At 36.0% G+C, this 17558-nt stretch overlaps 8 protein-coding genes and 1 non-coding gene across 9 annotated transcripts; 5 read left to right on the plus strand and 4 right to left on the minus strand.

Moving 5' to 3' along the window:
- Window positions 1-472: 472 nt before the first annotated feature.
- Window positions 473-2575, minus strand: SOCG_01868 (membrane transporter). The gene has a single exon (XM_013164821.1). It carries the CDS (start codon window positions 2173-2175, stop codon window positions 634-636), a length of 1542 nt encoding a protein of 513 aa, XP_013020275.1. The 5' UTR covers window positions 2176-2575; the 3' UTR covers window positions 473-633.
- Window positions 2576-3448: 873 nt separating this feature from the next.
- SOCG_01869 (uncharacterized protein) lies at window positions 3449-4276 on the minus strand (the record flags this gene model as incomplete). The annotated part of the gene is made up of 1 exon (XM_013164822.1): window positions 3449-4276. The coding sequence occupies one exon, from the start codon at window positions 4274-4276 to the stop codon at window positions 3449-3451; it is 828 nt and encodes a 275-aa protein (XP_013020276.1).
- Window positions 4277-5164: 888 nt separating this feature from the next.
- SOCG_01870 (hsp16-like protein) lies at window positions 5165-5838 on the minus strand. Its single transcript, XM_013164823.1, has one exon. The coding sequence runs from the start codon at window positions 5731-5733 to the stop codon at window positions 5302-5304; it is 432 nt and encodes a 143-aa protein (XP_013020277.1). The 5' UTR covers window positions 5734-5838; the 3' UTR covers window positions 5165-5301.
- Window positions 5794-8038, minus strand: SOCG_01871 (uncharacterized protein). The gene is made up of 2 exons (XM_013164824.1): window positions 7277-8038; window positions 5794-7220 (listed from the first exon to the last, which is right to left on the minus strand). Exons 1-2 carry the CDS (start codon window positions 7797-7799, stop codon window positions 6970-6972), a joined length of 774 nt encoding a protein of 257 aa, XP_013020278.1. The 5' UTR covers window positions 7800-8038; the 3' UTR covers window positions 5794-6969.
- On the plus strand, window positions 6205-6319 carry SOCG_16431. Its single transcript, XR_001203039.1, has one exon. It is a non-coding gene; the product is annotated as a 5S ribosomal RNA (ribosomal RNA).
- Window positions 8039-8772: 734 nt separating the features above from the next.
- Window positions 8773-9790, plus strand: SOCG_01872 (uncharacterized protein; the record flags this gene model as incomplete). The annotated part of the gene is made up of 3 exons (XM_013164825.1): window positions 8773-8881; window positions 9038-9572; window positions 9715-9790. 3 exons carry the CDS (start codon window positions 8773-8775, stop codon window positions 9788-9790), a joined length of 720 nt encoding a protein of 239 aa, XP_013020279.1.
- A 2208-nt stretch (window positions 9791-11998) lies between these two features.
- Window positions 11999-13159, plus strand: SOCG_01873 (meiotic expression up-regulated protein). Its single transcript, XM_013164826.1, has one exon. It carries the CDS (start codon window positions 12103-12105, stop codon window positions 12967-12969), a length of 867 nt encoding a protein of 288 aa, XP_013020280.1. The 5' UTR covers window positions 11999-12102; the 3' UTR covers window positions 12970-13159.
- A 943-nt stretch (window positions 13160-14102) lies between these two features.
- Window positions 14103-15233, plus strand: SOCG_01874 (uncharacterized protein; the record flags this gene model as incomplete). The annotated part of the gene is made up of 5 exons (XM_013164827.1): window positions 14103-14211; window positions 14413-14676; window positions 14723-14914; window positions 14971-15096; window positions 15154-15233. 5 exons carry the CDS (start codon window positions 14103-14105, stop codon window positions 15231-15233), a joined length of 771 nt encoding a protein of 256 aa, XP_013020281.1.
- Window positions 15234-16347: 1114 nt separating this feature from the next.
- Window positions 16348-17146, plus strand: SOCG_01875 (NADPH-hemoprotein reductase). The gene is made up of 3 exons (XM_013164828.1): window positions 16348-16601; window positions 16662-16839; window positions 16890-17146. The coding sequence occupies exons 1-3, from the start codon at window positions 16428-16430 to the stop codon at window positions 16961-16963; spliced, it is 426 nt and encodes a 141-aa protein (XP_013020282.1). The 5' UTR covers window positions 16348-16427; the 3' UTR covers window positions 16964-17146.
- Window positions 17147-17558: the final 412 nt, after the last annotated feature.

Consider the following 17558-nt stretch of genomic DNA (forward strand, 5'->3'; position numbering starts at 1 on the left):
CACATATACATACCATATAAGCAAAGGATTCCCACCTTAATATGCTGTGAACATTGGCAGAGAAGTAAGAATATTGTGTACGTAGCGCTAGATCGGCTTAGTATCATCTACCATAGTGAAGTCATCATGAACTCTTCAACACAAGATTCTGTCTGTATTGTGCTTTGACAACAAGTGTGTTCAGTATCGAATATTCGTTTCAGTATTTCAGAACTGGAAAATTACATTCCATATGGTTTAATTTTAGGACCTCTACATTGTGGGTAGAGAGATCTACTAACAATCCCGAACGAACGTACATAACCACCCGAATGACTTACAAATTTGCGAATGACAATCTATCCGTAAAATTCATCTACTTTATACCTGCCTGGAATGTCTTAAGAATAAGGTAACAACATTAGGTTAAAATAATTCAGCAGTTTAATTAGTTACTCTGTCCCCAATTTTTTTTGAATATTCTAAAAATAAATAAAAATAAATTAAATAAATTAAATATTCTCGACTTTATATATGCTTATTTAATTACTTGTAGAATCAAGGTAATATACAAAATGGTATCGCCGTAAAATACAACCATTCATTAAATAATTTTTGGAATTATATCGAGAAAAAAGATAATTGTAGATAAAACTAATTCGAAATACCAATTTCCTTTTTCTCCGCAGTCTCTTCCGCGCTTTCAACATCAGAAGCACGTTTACTAGGTTTTGTAAATAAAAGAACAGCGGCTAATATTGAGACACCAACACCCAGACCACCAAATCCTATTCCCATATACCAAGCACTTCGATACCCCCTCAAAATATTCGTTCCTTTATGGTTAAGATGCACTTCAATAGTGCCGGCAATGCCGAGGCCTATTGAAATAGAATAATTCACAACCGTGCTCACGAGCGACGCAGCAATACCTTGATTTTCTCTTGAAACGAAATCACTGATCACCAAAGTTGCAGCTGGGAAGCTCATATCCATACCCCAGGGAGTTACGATAGTGGCAACAAAAGTTTGTGCCCAGTATGTTTGATCAATAGGTGCCGTTGCAAGAAGAATGGTACCGATAGTAAACGCAGCCATGGAAATAATCATACAAATAATTGGTCGAAAGCGAGATAATAATGTTCCCGTACTGGCAGCAGCAAGGCAACCACTAATACCGACAGGTGCCATTTGGGCGACCGTTAACAACGGAGTGTTTTGCCGCAGAACTTCGAAAAAGTTCCATAAGTAGTAAATCCAAATCCCAAAACAAGCCCAACCGGCTGCTATACACATGAGGATGAATCCAATCTCCCCGGTGAATGCATCAGGAGGTAATAGTGGTTCGAGCGTTTTGTGCTCAACGTAGATAAACACAACCATGGACAAAACCCCAATAATCAATAGAATATATACATATGGTACATGCCAACCAACGACAGGGCCTTGATTCCATGCGAAGTTAATGAGTACCAAACCCGTTATACCAAAGAATGTTCCAAGATAGTCAAAATGTCGCTTCTCGGAGGTTTTCTCCTCATCAGTCTCCTCTTGAATATCTGGAATAATTAAATAACTGGCGATACAAAAAGCAAAGCAAATAATGCACGTGGACCAATATGACCAAGGCCACCAAGCCAACTGTGAGAAGATACCAGAGAAAACAGCACCGAGCAAAAATCCGTTCGGTGCCGTAGCACCAAACATACAAAACGCCCATTGCTTTCGCCTTCCCGGCGGATACACCCTACCAAGGATGGCCAATGCATTAGGTAGAAGAAACGCTGGTGCAATTCCCGTGAGTGCACGACAAACGTCGTACATGATGGCTGATTTTGCATAAACACTGAAACCTGATATCAAGGACCATAAACTATACCACGCATACCCAAATATAAACATATTCTTATGTCCGTACATATCACCAAGTTTTCCGGCAACAAGGATGAATGTACCTACTGTCAAACTGTAGGAAGCTGGAAACCAACTCAATTGACCACTATTCGTTGTTCCAAATGCTTTTCCTATGATATGACTTGGCGCAATTGTTTGACCCAAGCCAGCTTGAGTCATGAGCTGAGCACTACTAGTAATAAATATAAATAATATCTCACGGATTATGGACATTGGCGGGTTGCTGACCGGTGGTTTTCCACTCGCTTTAAAGGAGTTTACCTCCGAAACTGGACTATCCATATCGTTTTCCAAATAGCTTTGGTTACTTTTTTTTCAAAATTAAAATCTTTTGCTTTTCTTCAATTTTGACTATGTGCTATTCTTAAAAAAATTTAACAGTAGCTTCATGAGAAGGGAGTAGATGAATTGAAACAGCTAGCTACCTGATTAAATAGTTCTACCACGTTGGGTAGGTCATCTCGCGATTTTCAGCTTAGTAATCGCCAATGAGACTCAGTTCCTTGAGTGGTTGTAAAATTTCCCACCATAAGTTACAGAATTGTTTTTCCCTTAGTAAAAAGTTTTAGAAGATTAAAATTCAATTATGACACTGTTCTGGTGCTTCTTTTGACGGTCATTGCAAAGTATCACAAAGATGTTCAAAGATTCAATAATACAGAGTGAGTGAGTTGGAATTTTTTATAATGGTATTGCGCAGAATAGCGTGAATGAACGAAGCAAAAAGTTGGTTTTTCATGCAAAATGCCATTTCATCATTACGAAAAGTATTGATTTATAAATTGTTAATTGATCAATTTTTTCATTGATTTTAGTTTTAATTGATTTTAAAGTACTTTCGTAAATTGAAGCGAGCAAACCAAAACCAACTTGGACAAGCAAATGATTTTTGAGCTTCGGGGAGCCTATGTAAGAATTGATGTGTAATTTAAATCCATAGATGTTTGCTTTCCCGTGTGAGCGTTTTACTTGTTGCATCTTTATCCATCCATATTAAGCATTATTATATGTTTACTACTACGTATATTCAACTCTGACTAACATAAAAGGTTCCCTTTGATCCTTCGACGCAAACTCATGATTGATCCCATGAAATCGCAACGCCTTATTCTTCCTAAAGTACGTATTTGTCTTAAATCAAGTTGACTTGTAAAGCTATTCATTTATGGATGGAACAACTTTTAAAATATGATGAAAACATTCACTGAATGTAGATTGATGCTACAAAAAGGTATCGAAACCGGAACAGCAACGTTGTCATACTAATCTCGAATTGGATTGAAAGAATATTACCAATTTACGTACCGTGATTAAAATTGAATCATACAACTGGGAAGACTATAAACAAAGGAGGAAAATGTCAAAGATATTCGTCGAGTCAAGAAAGACAGGGGCATGTTTCAAATATTCTTGGTGCGTCGTTGATTTAGTTTCTTTTAATAAAAGAAAGAAAAGTGGATGAAGGCTCATATAAAATCAATTTAAACCAACAATGAAAGAAATCGCCTGAATAAATAAACCTCTCGATTAATACATGAACCAAAATTCAAGGAAATTATAGGTTTGTAAATAAAACAGTAACGAAAACCAGGAAAATATAGACATATTTATCGACCTTTATGAAAGAGGCGGATGACTTGTGTTTGTCGTGAGAAACAGCTTTTAGTTTTGGAGCCTTGTATGCAAGTTTAGAAGGTTTTGTGGTCAAATTCAATTGTTTATTCAGAGAAGTGAAGAAAGACACTTCATCGGGATAAACTTCATCATAGTAACCCCAATACTGTAGCTTTGGATTGATGTAAGTAAGCAAAAACCTAAAGCTCAGGAAGTCAAACTGGCAGGATTGGTTGCTTTCGCAAGGATAAAGGTAGTTTTCATAATTCAAATATGAACCGTTCTGATACAGTCGTTCAGAGGAGTTGAAGTATACAAACGTCATATTTGGTGTTAGCATATAGTAATAATGAGTTGAATCTAATGATGAGTTCTTTGGAGCTTGATGAGAAGAATCACTCATAGTCACAGATATGTACGAATCGAAGTGCGGTACCTTGAAGCATTTCGGAGAGCTGCCTGAATAACATTTTTTCTTCTTGTTACCAATCTTGGTACATGTAACACTGCTCCTATCATTAGGAACGGTCAAAATAGAGCCTGCGTGTTTTGTAATCACATTTATGCCTTCGCCCTCAACTACCGGAGGATTCATAATATAAGAAACATTTCCATTACAGTTTTGGCTATATGGAAATTTTTGGACATAAAAAGGATAGTCTGGTTCTAAATTTGACCACCCGTCAAATTTAGATAGATGATTGAAAGGAGTCGCCCATCCCAACGAAAAATAAGCCAAAATTATCAAGAAACGAATGGAAATTTCCATGTTATGTTCTTAATAACTACCATCAATCAACCTTGCGCTGACACTTGAATGTTCCTCATAAAGCACACACAGACTCTCACTCAGCTTTATGGTTTCTGCGTTTATAACTCAACACTTTCAACGTTGCCAAATTGAAGGCACTAAATATTCAATGTCGAATCAACCACACTTAGAATCCTTTCGTTTCACAGCAAAAGTAAAATCCTTTACTTTTTATAAACAACGTACAACTGGTGAGCGGTCACAGCATCTTCGATAGTGACTTTTCTTGTTATTAGGGGATATCCCCTTCAAGGCCTGGTTAAGTATGAGTAGTGTGAGCATTTTTTGATCTCCAGTTTGATAATGCGAAACTTTTCCCGATCTACACTAAATGCAAAATAGTACTTTTTGGAAATCATTCCTAAATGTTTCTAGATATCGTAGTTTTTGGGTTAATACAATGTTTGATACTCATTTTATTGCTTTGTTTCATTGTTAGTCGTACTTGCAGGATTCGTAACATATCGACATGTTTCTTCTATTTCTTTAAACAAAAACATAAAAAATTCAGGAGAAAGTCTGAATAAAAATCATATAGATAAACTTTTTATGAATGTATCTACTGTCTTTCATTAAAGTACCAGGATATGGCAAGTAAGAGAACATGTGTTGTTGGTGGTCGTTGTATCTTATACACGGACAGATTCTAGGTAACTTTTCGAAATTAGTTTTATAGATGTAAACAACTTCTACAATAGGTGACGTTGCTTTATACTGTTTGACAACTGTAGCATTTCAATTGACAAAACCTTAGACTCTTAACTGGGACTAAAAAGCCCTAAATAGTAATTATTCACGATGCCAGTTCTTTACTTTCTTACAACTCAAGACACAGTAATGCAAACATTTATCCACTAAGAATTATTTCATTTTTCTGTCATTATTTATGATTATTTCGTAGAATTAATTAAACATCGTATTATGGCTCAATTTTGTTTCGCTACAATCCACAAGTGATTCAACATAAGATTTGTCGGTCGTTATTACTTAATAGAAACTTGCTTTCTCGATCGAGATTCTTCAATCTTTGGCATGACAATGCTTAGAATACCGTGGTTAAATTGAGCTTCAATGCGGTCGGCGTCCACCCTGTTTGGAATGGTGATTGTTCGAGAGAAGGAACCAAAGCGACGTTCCGACCATCTTTGGTTTCCTTTGTCGCTTTCGCTCTTGCGTTCGTTTACAGATTCACCAGAAATCGTCAATTTTCCTTCATCGTAATGAACCTGTACGTCTTGCTTTTTGACACCAGGAAGTTCTACATCCACCTCGACGGTATCTTTGCCTTCATGAACATCAATGGCCGGTGACAAATCACCAACACGGTTCTGGCGTTGGACACGAGGAGAATAACTCAAAAAGTCAGAAAAGACGTCTTGGAAGGGGTGCAATTCAAAGAAGGGTTGGAGAGACATTGTTAATAACAATTAGCAATAGCAGTTGTCAATTTCAAATAGCAGTTAAATAATTTAATACTGTTTGTAGATGTTGTCGATTGACTTTTACATGCTTCCAATTTATACCTACTCATCACGAGCAACTAAACGGCCTAGCACTTTCTAGATGCTGCCTTTTGGCCACCACTGGAATTCGTCGAATTTCCATGCCATTCCTTTTGTTCTTTTGTACAAATTCTGTCATTTATTCTTCTCAACTGGACATAGAAATGGCTTTTTCTTTTCTTTGCTTCTTTTTCCTTGTACTCTTTTGTTTACTGCAGCTCTCCTCGTCATTCTAGTTACCTCTAGAAGAATCATCACACATTCCTCTTTTGTACGATACACACATCAAAGGATCAACAGAAGTACCGACATTAGTACCAATCCTCATCCTAACGGTAGTACTGTTACAAATTCTAGTAATTATACATGTACGAACAGATGTCTACGGCCACACCTAGGCGAAAACACCAGTTCCCGTCCGATCACTGCAGTTAAGCGTCTGAGGGTCTCGTTAGTACTATGGTTGGAGACAACATGGGAATCCGGGATGCTGTAGGCTTTTTACCGCTTCGTTTTTATTCTTTTTCTTTTTTTTTTGCTTATTTCTTTTGTGGCTCTTATTGTTGAAGCATATGGCTGGCATTTGGGTCGGCATGGTCCTTTGATGAAGGTAATAATAGCAGTGGAAGTTGGAAATGCAATAATCACTCTTAAATTCAAGGAAAGAACTAAAGATCTTCCTAGACTTATGAAACGAATAACAAAGATCAGAAAATAGAGTATCAAACGAATAAATAATAAGCAATTGAACCTAGCTATGCAGATACAATGACAATATCATCCAGTAATAAGCATTCTTACTTATCCAATGTTGAAGAGATCAAGTAAATCAAGAAAACGGACGCCATTCAGGAGTACTCGTCATGCAAAATGCATTCTTAAAATAAATATGCAGGGACGAAATAAACATAAACACAAACACAAACATACGCAAAAGCATGCAGGAGAACAACCAAAAAGATTGGGAATTACTAATAAATAATGCTTTGCTTTACGTACAAATCAACTCTCACTGTTTTCCACATCCCTAGACTGACCAGGTCCCCGGCGTAACCCTGGAGATTGCTCAGAATGTTCAGAGGACGGTTGCTCGAAAGTATTATCATTACAATCATTAAACTGATTTTCAGTCTCTGTCGACATGCTGTTTCATGGGATACAATTATCATCCGTCAAGTCGTTTCTTTCTGACGGCATCCTGAAACCTAGAGCACTCGTAACAGCACTATTAATCCCAGAATAAAGCGAAAAAAGAAATGAAGATATTCCAGAAAAAAGCGAGGAAAGAAATAAAAATATTCCAGAAAAAAGCGAGGAAAGAAATAAAGATATTCCAGAAACAAGCATAGTGGTTCCAGAAAGGACTAGAGGAATCAGTGTAACGATAAAATCCACCAACACTAAAAGCATCCCATTAGTAAGCAATTTTAAATTACAAATCCACCAATTCACTTACATGAACAAAAAAATAAGAACATGTAGAAAGTCGCGATGACAAGAACAACTGCTACTGGAATTTGAAACCATAACCATACAGATTCTTTCATTGATTCCTTTATAAAGGGGACAAGGTATTTGTAAGAAAAGATAAAGTTCAATATAATTGAACCATTAAGGCACCAACCAAGCCGAAGAGCTTCATTCTCTTGTCTCCGCTGTGCTTCCGGGATTCTTGCGATTTTTGCCGGCCAGAAAATTAACCATAATAATGCCGACAAGACATCTCGTAAAAGAATAAAGAAACCGTTTCCTTGCGCCATGTGAATAGAAGCTTCTTGATGTCGTCTTCTTGAGTATGGTGGAACTGGATCTGGATCGGACTGTAAACGTAAACTACCCTTCTCCATATTGTCAACATGAGAATATGGGATTTCGCTGTATTTAGGTAAGCAGTTCTCAGAACTTGTAGAAGAGCTCAAACAAGCAACTTTTGCTGGTTCGACAGTTTTTTGATGTCCTTCCTTTTCTTTTTGATCCATTTTTGTTGAAAATAACTGTGACTGAAAGAGTTTCTTAATTACCTTTGCTTGATCACTAAGTTACTGCGAAAATTATCGATTACAAAATAAAAGGACCAAATAGCATACAATTTCGAAAACAAAAAGATGACATATCAATTTGGTTTATACATTAAAGAAGGAATACTAAAAAGAGTCTTGAAACCCAGAAAATAAGCCCACAATGGCAAAGACTAGAGCTTTGCAGAGGTGAAGCTGTCATCCAACCCATTTGACAACTGGGTGATGCAGTTCGTTAAAGAGACTTATCGATAGCTAGTAAGCGTACGCTATTATATGTGTATATAATATGAATGAATGAATGAACTATCGGATATAGCTTTTGTTGGTTTCTATCGTATAATTAATAAAGATAAAAAGAAGATGCATTTCTCCGTACAAATTTTGTTTACCATAGTTCGACGTCGCATCTACAAACTTTCCATGTGTTTACGGATTTGAAAATAAAACTACGAAAATGGAGAGTGTTGTAGCTTTCTCAGAACCCATTTTTCTACAGTCATAAAATCGTCTAAAAATATGTATTTTCATTTATTTGTTCACATCATTCAAAGCAAACAGCACGGTTGTTTTGCCAAATGCTCATTTGTTCCTTTGTTTACTTTTTGTAATAAACGTTGACTCTTTTGGATTATACTATTACGAGAAATCGCAACGAGGATGTGACCAGTCGGTGACATAATGTCGCAGCTTTTATGAAACGAGACATGCGAAAAGCCACTACCAAGATTTTATGAAACTCGTATCTTTGGTTTTAAAGAAAGTTGTGCCGTAAGAATTGTTTGCTTTTTGAAGCAAGAACCAATTCCTATTTTTGAAGACTCTGCACCAATTGGAACCAGGTTCTACGGACTTTTCTTGGTGGTTCTAGTCGATTTCTTTTTCAACTCTAAATATTGCCGTTCTTTTTGGTTTTTAGCTTGTCATTGCAAAAATGAAGAATAAATATACCTCTGTTTCAGACTCTGAAGAGTCCTTAAAAACGCTCAATGATGAAAAGTCAGACACTCGTTCTTCAGAGGGTACGCCTCCTCCGTATTCAGGTAAGATTTATTGAAATGGAAAGGTAATGGTGTTTGTTATTGAGAGTTCTTACTGAGGAATCCTATTTTAAACTTGTCGACGATTGTCAACAACAGGGCAAATACCTCCTTCCTCTCGTATACAACGAAAACTTCAGTTGCTAATACATTCATTAGCTTCAAACAAATTTATCGATTTAGAAATGGCTGACGGATCCGCTCAGAATTCCGCCGAATTATCCGAAAATAATATTAGGTCTGACCCTTCGCCAAATAAACAGTGGTGGAAAACACCTGTCATAGGAACAGTGACCATTATAACGATTTTATATAATCTTGTTTTTCTAGCCATAATTTTTGGTTACAAGGTTTCTCCGTATTCAATAGCTTTTTATTGGCTTGCTGCCGTTTCTATTGGCACTATTTTTATTTTCCTATTAAGTGAGTTAAGAATATCTTGTTCTCAAATAACTGACCTATTTTTAGCGATTCTTGTAACGTATCCAGAATGGTATCGGGAAGCTGGAAGAGCAACAAAGAAGTGCATTAAGAAATCTGGAAGAGCAACAAAGAAGTGCATTTACCCTGATAAGTTTGAATGGAGTCGGGGGGTATGTTTTGAAATTAGCAGGAGGCTTCGAATATATACATTCAGCCATGGTGTTGGTTGTTTTGGCCGTATTGAACATATGCTTGTTTGTTCTTCTCATTCGTAAGTTGCAATTTTCTATGAACCTTTCTAACTTCTTTAGGAAACCCAATTGGATTTGGAAATATGACAATTATCGTACCTACAGTAAGCGAAATTTAGTTTTGTTAATCTAGAATTTTTCATTAATTTTGCAGAACAACAGGATTAGCAGGAATCGTCCACCTCGTAACGAAGAAACCGAACTTCAACCTCTTGCTGATCAAAGCTCTGAAGTTTGAATGTGAGTGTGAGTTTCACCGAACTTGCTTTCATTTTTTGTACTTCGCCTTCGCCCCTTCCTTGGGATCATCGATGTCAATTGCAGTTCACCAAGTTCCCTGTATTCGCTGTCGCAAAAGCTTGAATCTGATAAATCCAGCAAACTTTGATTGCTTTAGCAATTCACTCTTTTACGACTTTTCTAATTAGTTCACAGCACTGTTGTTTATGCATCGTTCATTTCTTCGCATTCCGAATAGAACATCCTTTTTAATGATTATTTCATGATTTTGGCAACGAATATTGCATGGCAATGAGCTATTGTTTAGTTCAACATCGAGTCGCGTAATTGATTATGTTTTAGAATTGGCAAGAATAAATGTGAGTTTCGACAGTTATTATTTTCATTCAGTATAGAAAACACAAATCTTCAGATAAAAAGATCAGATGTAGCATAGGTCATTAAACTATCGTTCATTTAGAGAGTCAAATCAACGCACCATGAAATATTTCAAGTAGAACCCAATTTGTATAAACCACATTTTCAACCCGTAAACCCAAACGCTCATTTTAACACTCATTTTGATGCTTTTACGACAACAATGTGAATCAAGAAAATAGAGAATGACAGTTTGTATTCAAATCTTATTTTATAATATGAAGGCATTTTCCATTCTTCCGTGGAAAACAGTCAAAAACACAGCTGAGCAGGGATGGATTTTAAAGGCATCAAACATAAGAAAATACTGGACGAGTCCTTATAATAATAAAAGTAGCTTTATAGACGACTACAAACGTCTACGGCCACACCTAGGCGAAAACACCAGACCAGTTCCCGTCCGATCACTGCAGCATGTGAAAACGTTTGACGGCCTCGTTAGTTTCGTTCTATGGTTGGAGACAACATGAGAATTCGGGGTGCGGTAGGCTTTTTTCCTTCGTTCTTTTTTGTTTTCTTTTTCATTCATACTCCCGTTCTATCGTATTATTAGGAGTCAGTTCATTTGATTCTAATTGTCTCATTGATTTACATTTCTTCCATGGGTACAAAATGCTATAAACTTGTGATAAATGTAGGAATCTACAAATGCATACAAACATTGGAAAATAATGCAGGTCACTTTCTTGCTATTTCCACAACATATTAAAAGTGGTCCATTAATTAAACAATCTTAGATTAGTACTCGTTGTTTCTTTTCGCTAGGTAAACATTCCCATATTCTGTGAGGATTTCTGTTGTAACAGAGATCACACGAATGTTGCAATAATAACAATATTTTGGTTAGAAAATTAATATTTCCATGCAATACCGCCGCCGGAAGATAGATATAAAAGTAACAACGACTTCAAACATAAGTTTCCTTTTTTTTTTTTAGTTTTACTTGAAACTCGCATTTTTTTTTTGATTTTTATGAGAAACAAAATTTTTCGCCAAGCTTTTTATACAAGAAAACATTTGTTTATTGACATAAATCCTTAGCAACAGTTACGTTCCATTTACACCAACCACTTTGCAAGGTTCTAAGATTTGTAATTAGCTTCCCATTAAAAGAAGAAAAAAAAAGAAAAAGTAGCAAATTTTGTAAAAGCTTGTAAAAGAAAATATGAGCATTGATTACTTTTTGACGAACACAAGTGATGCGATGCATACAATGGCACGAAAGCAGTATAGGCATTCTCATATGAAACAGCAATTTCGTTTTCTATAAGTCTATAATAACAATTTTCTTTAGCTTTCCATAGTTCTAGCTCTACTTCAAATCCAATTTCTCCTGTATTTGGTTCCGCTTAGGAACCAACATGGATTTCTTGTTTTTCCCCAAAATTTTTCTTGGGTTACATTATGAAAAGACAGAAAAAATGGACCGCTGAAACCTTTTCAACCTAAAGTTTATATCATTAGCTTTCTCTTCTCAAAACTTATAATTAAAAGGCTGAAACAAATTTGACTGATGATGACACGAGTTCTTATGTTGAATGTTTTTGTAGAGTGATTACTAGGTATGCTTCGTTTTCGGCGAATTGAGATATCTTTCATTAAGTCAACTAAGCAATTATATTTCTATGAATTTTCCTAAATATTTTGAAAAAGCAAACCATTATTATAGACTTGAGAAAACTCTTGGCTATGGCTCTATTATACAATCGTACATGAATTGTACTGATCGAACTACTTTGGGTATATAGCTATAGCTATCGCTTCGTTAATTATTCAGTATCTTCTAACTGCTTTCATCACCGCAACCATAACCGTAGCAATAACAATAACAATATAAAATTAAATAATAAATTGATCTTTTACTTGGTATTACGAAAGTTTTTATGAAAGAAAATGAATATGGATTCGCACTTACAAGAAGACTTGTCAACCAACAACGAGAATTTGTATACGAATGAATTGGGTATTCCTCCTCCAAGACAGGAAAACATTACAGAGTTAAGTCGCTATTTTATTGATTTAAGAGGCGCAGTCAATGAAAAAAGCTATCTATTTCAAAGGCATGAGTTAGAACAAGGTCTTGAACGAATTACCTTACGAACCAGGGAAATGAATTTTGAAAAGGACTATCTTTACAGTAATTTACGCACGCTTGAACAGATAAAGCTAGTTGAGAGACGTCTGAATCATTACAAATGTTTAGAGGAGTCTAATAATGATCAACCTCCACAATGGTTTATTAACTTCTTTAATGATCCTAATGTTGGATTTCTTGCTCTTAAAAGGGAAATGGTATCCATGGATGCCCGTCAAAATCAACGGCTGGAAGCATTAGAAAACCGTCAAAATCAACGGCTAGAAGCACTGGAAACCCGTCAAAATCAACGGCTGGAAGCACTAGAAACCCGTCAAAACCGACGGTCGGACGTAATAGAAGAAAGTCTACGTAGTATCAATCAGAAACTGAGCAAGCAGGAGTATCGATACTATAGATTACACAACATACAGTTGAGATCATTGGGGAAGTCTATTGATGTTGTTCCATTTGTAAATGGCCAAGAACCAGACTTTGACCTGCCTCAAATTCATTCAATTGAGGATATTGAGAACTTGACAAAAGATCAATGTACTCGTTATCTTGACGGCTATGGAATCCAGTATGGGCCAAATGAGACGATAAAATTAAAGGAGCGTCTTCGTAATGCCGTTGGATTAGAGTCCTTGGGAGATAGCGAATTTCTTTTATCTGGGTTTCGTTGACTTTTGGGCGTTTTCAAACATATTGAGTCATCTTTTGAAATGTCTGTCTATAAGCATACTACTGTTCGAACTAATACATTCGTTTTATTATGTTTTCGTCAGTAATGCGCCGGACGATGCTTCGAATTAAATCTCTCCTCTCCTAATACTTTAAAACGAAACTAATTTCCTAATATTAATAGATTACCAATTTTTTCTTTTTCTTTTTTTTATATTAATATTAATATTGATTTTATTTTTTTATATGGACAGCACAAGTTTTTTGTATTGATCAGAATGGTCCTTTGACTTAACTGGTATTAACGGAAGCACACAAGCCGCATATTGCAATGGTCATCTTTGATTTAAAATCGAGTCGTTTCTTCATTTCAATAAAGTACACAAACAAATGACCAACCAAGAAGAAACTATGCAGGCGCACTTGACCATACTAGCAAGTGATGATAATGATGGCCTTACTTATGATATCGACAAGATGAAGCGCAACAGAAAAAAGCGGTCAGCATCCAAGACATAGTTTGGCCCTATGCTCAATAAAAAGTAAATAAAACATAAACACATGCATGCTGGAAAGTTCATCGATCGTCCGGACATCCTCCTGTACAACTATTTTACATATAAATCAGGTTGTTACTTTCCGACAGCATTCTAAATCCTCAAGCTGTAGCAACTATAACTGCTAATACAGTTGTTTCTGAAAGACTAGTCCGGTTTGGCTAATAAATAGGTACAAAACACACAGCCCTGACTGTTCTTTGTAACGCTGGTTCTATGTTTACATTTTGTAATAAACGACGCTTTAGTATTATAATGTTTCAATTATGGCAATGAGGACGAACGTCAAATAATCGTAACGAGGATGTGACCAGTCCGTGACATAATGTCGCAGCTTCTATGAAACGAGACATGCGAAAAGCCACTACCAAGATTTTATGAAACTCGTATCTTTGGTTTTAAAGAAAGTTGTTCCGTAAGAATTGTTTGCTTTTTGAAGCAAGAACCAATTCCAATTTTTGAAAAATCTGTGGAAACTGGAACCGGTTTCTACGGACCTTTTCTTGGTGATTCTAGTCGATTTCTTTTTCAACTCTAAGTATTGCCGTCTTTTTGGTTTTTGGCTTGTCATTGCAAAAATGAAGAATAAATACACTCCTGTTTCAGACTCTGACGAGTCTTTCAAAACACTCATTGATGAAAAGGCAGACATCCATTCTTCAGATGGTACGCCTCCTCCTTATTCAGGTAAGATTTATTGAAATAGAAAGGTAATGGTGTTTGTTTATGTTCTCTGTTTGTAATCCAGTTATGGAGATTTCTTACTGAGGAATCCTATTTGTTTATTTGTTTGTTGTTTTTAACCTTGTCGATAATTGTCAACAACAGGACGAACGCCTCCTTCCTTTCACAAAGAACGAAAACTTCAGTTGCTAATACATTCATTAGCTCCGAACAAATTTATTGATTTAGAAATGGCTGATGGATCTGCTCAGCATTCTGCCCAAGAGTCCACTAACATTACTGGGTCGGATTCGACATATTCGAAGTGGATTATTATCATATATCTCTTATTTTTTGCGTCTCTTGGGTACATTGGGGCTTATGGTATTCTTCTCGTAATGTTCTTTTATTTCAAGGTTCCTGTGAGGGCGCAAGACCTTTGGGGACTTTTTGGCGGATTTATTGGAGCGATATCATTATTTCTCTATTGTAAGTTAGCGTTATCTTTTATTCTGAATGTTTCACTGACTATCAGTGGCGCATATGCTCTACCCGGGGTGGTACAAGCAAGCTGGTAGAGTGCTGTCCAACATGTGTGCCGCAGCATTATATGTGTGTTTTCTCAATGTCCCCGGTTTCTCCATGTATTATACTGCAAAGAAGATAATGCAATTTGAAAAGATAAATAATCGTTTTTCTACGTTGTTTGTTTTGTTGATTTTGTCTTGTTTGTTTTTATTTCGAGTATGCCATACAACCTGCGAAATATTCTAACTGTTCTAGTGAATCCAATTGCCCGTGAACGACTTAGATTATTAGTCATTGATATAGGTAACGGCGCAATTGGCATAGGAAACGGCGCAAATGCCATAGGAAACGGCATAGGAATTTCTGTGAATCGTGTTTTTGGTATGTACACTACGTAAATGCTTCCTATCATAGAGCAATTATTAACCAAGTTAAAAGGAAGAAATCAAGGAGATGAAGTACCTCAGAACGAAGAAATCGAACTTCAACCTCTTGCTGAGCAAAGTGGTGAAGTTTGAATTTTAACGAACCTGGTTTACGTTTTCATAATTTGCATTTTCTTTGGAAGTATACATGTCAATATTGCAGTCCATCAACTTTGCATTCGCATTATCCCCCAAAGTAAGCATTATCTTAATAAGACGGCTTAGGTTGCTTTTCTCATTCACTCTTCCATGAATCTTTTTAATTCGTTAAGCAATATCGTTGTTTATGCTTTGTGAATAGAATCGAACACCCTTTTTAATGATTATTTAATTACTCTAACGAAAATTCTGCCGTGATTAACTATAGCTTCAACAGAGTGCCGTGTAATCGCATGTCTTTTATAAATGTAGTCAAGGCCGGAATATTGCAATGTCAACATACAGAAGAGTCTTTTACTACAAAATGTAAGAACGCCCTTACTGGATCACAACTGAGCTTGTAGTAATCTTACCGACGGGAACAAATGTTTACGGCTATACCTAGGCAAAAACAGCACACCAGTTCCCGATCGATCACTGCAGCAAGTGAAAACCGTCTGAAGGCTCGTTAGTGCTACGATTGGAGACAACATGGGAATCCGGGATGCTGTGGGCTTCCGCAGATTCTTTCTTTATTTTTGTTCTCCTTCATATCATTTCCAGAACATTAACTAGTCAAGTACAATAAAGAGAACTAACGCATAAAAACTAGCTTAGGATAGAGCCTTAAAAATAAAAATATAAAACCCAAAAGGAAAAGGGGAAAGGAGAATCAAGAGGTAAAGAGCGCAAGACTGTTCTACGAATATGATAGAAATAAAGTAATCAAGAAAAATATTGTTCATTATAGTACTACTAATCTGTGAGGATTATTTATAGATTGTGTAGCTCATCAACTAATACGTAGTGTTCCAATTCATTACAGCTTAGAAATTAATTAAGGACTAAGGACTAAGAATGGAATAGACAGACAAAAAAAATTCTTCATTTAATAAACATAAAGTAAAATAAAATAAAAAAAAAAAAACCCTTCCATTCATAGAAAGCAAGATTCAAATTATACTTGTCAAATACCGAAGTGTACTACACTATAGTGCGGCGCCGTGTCTTATTTATCGCACAAGGTTGTATTGCTTTTCAGTAGTCATTTCTTGATCCCTCTGCGTATACTGATTTCAAGTACCAAAGAGTTTTTATCTTTTTATAAATAGAAATTTAGAAATTGATTTGATAAGAACTTTGGACAAGATGTCGTCTTTCTTGAAATTATTGTTTTCGAAACAAGAAGCTACCAAGGAAGAGCCCGCTCGCGCAGGTGAAGAAAAGCAAATCAAAAGGAAAAGCAAGAAAAAACAAAAAAATGATCCTGGATGTACTCAAGAAAAATGGGACGCATTAGTGGAGAGCGGTGAAAATTTGTCCGTAAGTGATTGATCTAGGCATTAGGCTGTTTTAAAGAATGAACATTAACATAGGAGAAAGGGAGTAGCTGAACCCTTTAAAGTCTCGATGGAGGAATTGAAGAAGCACAATACAAAAGACGACTGTTGGATTGCTGTTCGAGGAAAAGTCTATAATGTTACTGCTTATGCTCCGTATCACCCAGATGGTGCAAAAAAGATTTTTAAACACTCTGGCATTGATGCTACAAAGCAGTATAGTGAGTTCAATTTGTGTGTTTGGTCGTAACTTACTTACCATTTTTTATAGTGAAGGCCCATGCTGATGTGAATGAAGAAGAAATGCTTAGAACCTGTTACGTTGGTCCTCTGGTTGATCATTAATCTTGATGCATTTCAAGGATTACCTGAGTGTATTGCATGTTGACACGATATGTATATTTTTGGGAAGCGAACCTGAGAATAAACATATTAGATCAATTGTCGTTTGGGTGAAATATTTGTACAATTGTGAATATACCCTTTTCTTTAGACATGTTATAACGGTTATACGATATGGCTAAAAGAACAATAAGATATTACTGTTGTGTTATCAAATATCTTATTGCAAAGGATAAAAAGCCAAACATACGTATCAAAGTGTATATAGAATAGAAACAAATAATTTTATTTGATTTTTGAAAATGTGTATATATTTTTAGTTGAAAGACTTGGTTAATCTAATCTACCTAGGTTAATGAAACAGATCCCCGGAATCAAGTACTATTCATTCAAGGTAGAACAAAAATATCCAATTCTACGTACAGTTTTGGCGAAACGTACAGTATATTTTTTATCCAATTTGTTTATTCTGTAGAGAAAGTCCATTCGTGACACATTTTATGAAGGTTTTATAGTATTCCGAAGCTTGGTACAATACTTACTTTTCGCTCCTTATTATGCCAGGATTCATGCAATCCTGTGACATACAAAGAGTACA

The sequence above is a fragment of the Schizosaccharomyces octosporus genome (assembly GCF_000150505.1).
Source record: "Schizosaccharomyces octosporus yFS286 unplaced genomic scaffold supercont6.3, whole genome shotgun sequence".
Classification (NCBI taxonomy): Eukaryota; Fungi; Ascomycota; class Schizosaccharomycetes; order Schizosaccharomycetales; family Schizosaccharomycetaceae; genus Schizosaccharomyces; species Schizosaccharomyces octosporus.

What these genes read in the sequence shown, in the direction of transcription:
- SOCG_01868 (XM_013164821.1), bottom strand. Translation starts at nt 2,175, where the DNA reads ATGGATAGTCCAGTTTCGGAGGTAAACTCCTTTAAAGCGAGTGGAAAA.
- SOCG_01871 (XM_013164824.1), bottom strand. Translation starts at nt 7,799, where the DNA reads ATGGATCAAAAAGAAAAGGAAGGACATCAAAAAACTGTCGAACCAGCA. An exon ending in GTTCTTATTTTTTTGTTCAT is followed by an intron (nt 7,221 to 7,276) that starts GTAAGTGAATTG and finishes GGATGCTTTTAG; the next exon opens with TGTTGGTGGATTTTATCGTT.
- SOCG_01873 (XM_013164826.1), top strand. Translation starts at nt 12,103, where the DNA reads ATGAATATGGATTCGCACTTACAAGAAGACTTGTCAACCAACAACGAG.
- SOCG_01870 (XM_013164823.1), bottom strand. Translation starts at nt 5,733, where the DNA reads ATGTCTCTCCAACCCTTCTTTGAATTGCACCCCTTCCAAGACGTCTTT.
- SOCG_01875 (XM_013164828.1), top strand. Translation starts at nt 16,428, where the DNA reads ATGTCGTCTTTCTTGAAATTATTGTTTTCGAAACAAGAAGCTACCAAG. An exon ending in AGAGCGGTGAAAATTTGTCC is followed by an intron (nt 16,602 to 16,661) that starts GTAAGTGATTGA and finishes CATAGGAGAAAG; the next exon opens with GGAGTAGCTGAACCCTTTAA. An exon ending in TGATGCTACAAAGCAGTATA is followed by an intron (nt 16,840 to 16,889) that starts GTGAGTTCAATT and finishes CATTTTTTATAG; the next exon opens with TGAAGGCCCATGCTGATGTG.